A 5,919-nucleotide genomic window follows, 5' to 3' on the forward strand; every position below is an offset into this window, starting at 1 on the left:
TAATCTATTCAGACATGAATTATGGAGCCAAATATTTCTCATGATCCTTCCATTATCTATAAATACAGAAAGTAAGACGCTTGGATTCCCTGCACTGCTGGATGTGTTCATACTCAGTATACAGTATACGGACTTGAAAGATTTTGGAAACCGTGTGCAGTACCTAGTTCAACAATGGGTTGCGTACCTTTATGGCGGACCGATCCAAGGAAATCTGTGTGTGTTCGATCCAAGAAAATCTGTATGTGTTGGCGCAGTGACACAAATATTAGACCATTTATTCGATCTGATAGAGATGGGAAATGCTGCTGGACCAAATCGACACCATTTCTGGCTATTTATGCAAATTTCGCAGTGTTTCACCCAAGAATGATTTTGATGAGAAGGTGGGCAGCTCCGTCAGCTTCGAGCCGCTTTGCCACTTGAGCACCACCAACTGCTTCCGGATTTGTTCCCGTCTCTTCCGAATCGTACTGGTGCTAAGCTGGAAAGGAGCAAGTGAAAAAAATACTTCTACTCATTTTTCCTCCTATTTCTGATTGGAATTTATTTTTTCACTTTTTCACCAGGTATTGCCTTCAATGTACGCAATAGAGGAGACAGTAAAGTTCACAATTTGTTTAAAATTATTGTCTAACGTTAAAATCTAAACAAATAATTTGAACAGTTCTATGGATAGAAAGCAAACCATATAAAAGTCTTCTCTTTCTTAAATGCCTGCTGGAAATCTCATATCTTGCATCATTAACAGGGGTCGAATTCTTAAACGATGCAAAACAAAGCACCTGGTGAAGTAAGCATTCTCGCAACTAAGAGTGCAAGTGTTGTAGATGAAACAACAGCTGCTACATTGCAATGCTGAAGGACAGACACATTAAACACCACAGCATAAAGAAGAAAAAACAACTGTAACTCCAACAAAATGCCCTGCTCATTTTACCGACTCAAATTTGATAATACAATACAGATGAACACTTTCACCATCAAATGTAATCATAATCAGTTATTAATGCACTTTCTTGCCGCCAGTTTGGCTGTGACTTCACTCCAACTTCACCAAAGAAAATGTGCTCTAGATAGCCAGCTCATGGCGCATACTAGTTGTCCACAATTTCAGCGTAATTATTGCAAATTTGCCTCTTCAAATCAACGACTAGATAGTAATTTTTTAAATGAATAACTTTAATCTCATGCCAATTGAAAGAAAGCCTGCTCCGAAGTTCCGAACCTCCGAAAAGTCATTTTTGGCCTTTTCACTCTCAGACCATTATGACGTCGAATTTCTTATGCTAAGCTCATAGTCAATCCAGAAGCCTGCAACATGATGTAACGTATATACAGAGTAATCTGTGTGCCGGAGCAAGCGCGTCTACTAGCCTGCACGCATGGGTGCGGGTGGGTTTGCCTATCACTGTAGCCGCGGCGCCTTGTGATCCCGTGAGAATAGGCAACCCGCCCGTATTTGGTCCGACGGAGCACAGCGAACACTTTATTTAGAACTGCCGTGCAAAATCCTTACACCATGACTTTGCCTTTTCGTGAAAGTTAACTTGGCGTGTTGACTCTCCACAAAACTTAAGGTGCAAATGCAAAGCGGGTCACGGGATGCGGCAGCCAATGACAACGCGATAAAGTCTGAGAGTGACAAGTCGAATGTGATCATTTTGCAATGCCAGGTTTACGCTAATATCACAGTCATTGATTCAAAGCAGTACCTATACAGTGCATCCGGGCAGACTAGGGAGCAATAATCAGCCACACCACGTTACGTGATAGCTGGAAACTGTCTTCCCTTACCAACATTTTACGGAGTTCCTTGATTAGGACAGATTAGATAAAAAAATTATAACTGGAGAGCTTCGGAACAGAAGTTATGTTGAAGTGAGTTTTACGTTAGAAAGTTGAACTTTTTGGTATAACTTTTGTTTTCAAATACAAGAAATAAAGTGAAGACTGGAGTGAAGTGCGCAATTTGTCTTGGACAGTCACTCACAGCCACGGCTGGCACATAGCGCTACACAAAACGAACCAGCACCGCCTGACTGACTCTCTACAACTGAAAAGTGACACGAGTGATTTGGCGGGCACACGCGCGCGGTCGGAAGCGCATACCGCCCTGTGGCATCGAGGCGAAGGGGCGGGAAGGTGGATCGAGCGCTGCACGGCCGGCACGCCGCGGGCAACCTCTAGCAGCGGGCCCGGGTCCCGGCCCGGCCCTTAGCGCGTGAACGCCACGGCCGGGGCCGTGAGGAAGAAGTGGGCCAGGCAGGGCTGCTTGGCGCAGGTCTCGGTGTCGCCCTCGTGCCGCCTGCGGTACAGCTGCACGATGCTCTCCACGGCTCCGCGACAGTCCTCCTCGCGCTTCGCGGACGACGCGGACGCGCACAGGTCGGCGCCGCTGCGCCCCAGCTCGGCCTCGCACGAAGACCCCACCGGCAGTCCTATGATGGCCGCTCTCTGCAACAGAACAGGCGAGTCAGCGCCGGCCGACTGGGACTGACGAAGCGACCTAATAGTCAGTATGCCGGTCGCGCTGGTCGCGCTGCTTACGCAGAGGTGGCAGGCCTGGTACAGCACGCAGAGGGGCAGCAGGCCGTCGTTGGAGCCCACGGCGCTGCGGCAGCTCTCGGTGAGGCGCGACACGGCGGGGCACGCCCCGACGTAGGGCACGTAGTCCTCATCGGCGTCCTGGACCTGTCGGGAGCCCCACGGCAGCCCCCCGAGCAGCAGCGTGTCGGGAGAGGCGCCCTCGCGCTTGATGGCCACGCGCTTGTCTGGAACAGGGCGAGCAGAGAAGTGACGGGGGCGGTCAGCCTGCAAAGCGCGGGTAGGCAACGCGGGTGTAGCGGTGTGCGGCGGGACTGCCTGCCTCACGGCGCTAGAGACGGGACGGATGCTGGAGGCTAGCTGAACCAGACGCGCATCCCGCCATGATTTGTATTCCATTTTTAGGTAGCCTTTGTGTATTTTCTAGGTTTTAGACTGTACAAATCTCGGTCCGTATTTTTGACCGAGTGTAAGTAGAAACCTCCAAACAGCGAGCTACTCGAGCTAAATGTCTATCTCCTCCCCCCTCCCCCTTTCACCCATGTCGAAGAAGAGGTCACGCTCGCGCAGCCCGCTCTTTGCAGGCGAAACCGAGGGAAAGCCGACAACTATGACGCACCCGAAGTGAATTTACTTACTGATATTGCTGGGCTTGGAGAACTTGTTGGAGAAAGCCCTGCGAGACAAGCACAATAGAATATTAGAGGTTTTGGCGGACGTCGCCAGTTTACGGACACATTCTAACCGAGTGCCTTTCTGTACCAACGGTGGCTCATGGCCCCGCCGCTCTCGCATGCTCACATGAGGTTGTGGCGCATCAGCCAGTCGGCGTCCAACTGCGCCGCCAGGTCGCTCGACTCCACGTCGTTGAGGGACAGCGACTTCTTGCGGCGACGGTCGATGCCGAAGTACTGCGACCAGTCGACGGACTTCTTGGTCAGGCGGCGGTGCTGAGTCGGGTGCGACGCTTCCTCGCCATGAGCCCCCATCACGGGGCCGCCGGCTGCGCCTGCCGGGCCGCCCGGCTTCACAGTGGGCACGGCCTGCGAGGGTCACACACAAGGTTCCATTTACGTGTTGGACAGCGCGCTTTGTCTACAGACGAGCTGCTCGAGGCCCTTTCACCGTGCTCACCGTGGGCTTCTTGTCCTCGGCGTGCAGGGCCTGGTCGTGGCTGTGCGGCCCCTCGGCGGACACCATGGGCGGGGCGTGCTCCGGGCCGTGCACCACGACGTTCACCTTGCCGGCGGCGGGCGCGTGCGCGTCGTGCGCCGCGTGCTGCGCGTGGTCCAGGGCGATCTTGTCCGTCTCGTGCGCGTGCCCGATGGGGTTGATGCCGGCCATGGCGGGGGCCGCCGAGGCGTTCTTGACGGCCGGGGCCGCGGTGGAGACGGGCGGGGCGTGGGTGGTTTGCTCCGCGGTGACCTCTGGCGGCGCGCCGGCCAGCGGCAGGGCCAGTGGGGGCTCCAGCTCGCCGTCGGGCTCGTTCTCGCCGAAGATGGCCATCAGGTCCTGCTTGGCGTCGTGCGCCTGCGACGGCTGCGGGATGTCCAGCGCCGGGCGGGTGCTCTTCTTACGGCGTCGCATGGCGCGGCCCTGCAGCCCCGGCAGCACGGCCTCCGGCACGGCCTCGGGCTTCTCCTCGGGGACCTGCGCGGACTGCAAGGCACGGCGTCACCACCAGGCACCAGGCCTCCCCTCCGGCAAACAGCGACTTTGAGTCTCTTACCTGGCGAGAGAGACTGCGCTTGGAGAGCAGCAGGCGCTTGACGGCCGGGTCGTTGTAGCGTTCGTCGAACAGCTGCTGGGTGAGCAGCATGGCCAGGCGGTTGTTTGGCATGCCAGGACCCACCACGTCCTGCTCGGCGTCCTCCGGGGCGACGGCCGCCTCATCCGACCACTCGGCTGAATCGTCCTGCAAAGAACTCGACGAGTGTAAGGACAAGCAAGAGCCCGCGCCGCGCCGGACAGTGCCTCGGACAGTGTCCCGGACACACCCTCACCTGGTAGTCGGCGTTGGCGGAGCGCTTCCGGAGCTGGTAGCCGCTCCACGCCAGCGGCGCTGCCCAGTCAAATGGCGTGGCGCCGCCGTTGGCGAACTGGCGTCCAGGGTTGGAGGCCCGCTTGCGGGTGCCGGGGATGTCCTCTGCAAAGGGGGAAGGCTCCCCGTCAGCCGGTGGCGATACGCCGGGGATAGGAAGTCGCTCAAAGAGCGGCAGGCTGTTCTTACCGCCTAGCGCTTCGAGGAACTGCAGCGTCTCCAGGTCGGTGAGGTCATCGGGGCCCACGTCGATGGCGCCCGTCTGCTGCTGGTACCTGGCCCACGCCTCGCGCAGTGCCTGCAGGTAGCGCTCCGGGTTGTCCAGGGGGTCTGCGGGTATAAGAGACACCACCGGTCAGTACAACACAACACGCGGCGCGTGCAGCGATGCTGCAGCGTGCTCACGGGCTGCAGACTGACTGACCGCTGGGCCCGCCCGCGGGGTAGAAGGAGCTGATGCTGGGAGTGCCAGCGCTGTCGCGCCGCCAGTCTCCCCGGTCTCCCCACGGCTGCCGCTGCTGCCTGCGCTGCCTCGACGCCATCCGCTCTCTGAAGGCCGACGACGTGATGGGTTCCTCGCCGCCCGCCTCGTTCATGGTGCGGTGCTTCAGACCTGTACATGGATCCAGTTAGTACCGTTTTTCAATAACTAGAGTGCTGCGGGTCTAATGGTGCGGCGGCGTCGAGGCGCGTACCCTGCTCGTCCTGCAGGGCCGACCTCTCCATGAGCAGGAGCCCGCTGCCGTCGGGCCGCGTGTTCCGGATGTTCCTGGCGGTGGAGCGGGCTCTCTGGAAACCATAGCCAATGTCCTCGGGCTGGCCGTCGTCTGGAACCGAACCGATAAACGAGCGTGGATCAACGACTCGTCAGGGCGAGAAGGTCATTATAGGAACTCGACAAACACGATGATATCGTACCAAGGATCTGCTCGAGGCCGAGTGTGCGGGCGTGCTGGCTCGCGGCCGCCGCCAGCAGCCCGAAGCACAGCCCGGCGGTGAGGCTCAGCCATGTCATGGTGTTTCGCGTCCTCAGCTGCAACAACGGCAATGTCGAGATTAGAAGTGTTCTAGGTGACCACCACCACCCGCAGCGTGGCGCGGTGGCCCCACGGACGCGAGTTAGTCTTCATGAATCTGTCAGAACCATTCAATGTGAAGAAATCCCTGCAACGCACTACAGACACTGCGTCATAGCTGCCGCCGCCACTGAGGGCTCCACACAAGTGGAGGGGGAGAGGGGGCTGCCATTGTCCATTTGTTCATGGAACGGTGCCCTGCTTTGTCCGTACAACCTAGGGGCGTAACGAGCGAAGGGGTTGGAAGGGAGGGGG

General features: G+C 57.2%; 1 protein-coding gene across 1 annotated transcript; it reads right to left on the reverse strand.

Annotated features, from left to right (window-relative positions):
- Positions 1-520: 520 nt before the first annotated feature.
- LOC113208891 (uncharacterized) lies at positions 521-5,642 on the reverse strand. The gene is made up of 11 exons (XM_026426136.2): positions 5,507-5,642; positions 5,284-5,415; positions 5,013-5,201; positions 4,778-4,918; positions 4,551-4,693; positions 4,277-4,462; positions 3,682-4,206; positions 3,349-3,590; positions 3,186-3,223; positions 2,551-2,774; positions 521-2,457 (listed from the first exon to the last, which is right to left on the reverse strand). Exons 1-11 carry the CDS (start codon positions 5,601-5,603, stop codon positions 2,218-2,220), a joined length of 2,157 nt encoding a protein of 718 aa, XP_026281921.1. The 5' UTR covers positions 5,604-5,642; the 3' UTR covers positions 521-2,217.
- Between the last annotated feature and the right edge of the window lie 277 nt (positions 5,643-5,919).

This window comes from Frankliniella occidentalis, unplaced genomic scaffold (assembly GCF_000697945.3).
Source record: "Frankliniella occidentalis isolate FOCC.00 unplaced genomic scaffold, Focc_3.1 Scaffold4709, whole genome shotgun sequence".
NCBI lineage: Eukaryota > Metazoa > Arthropoda > Insecta > Thysanoptera > Thripidae > Frankliniella > Frankliniella occidentalis.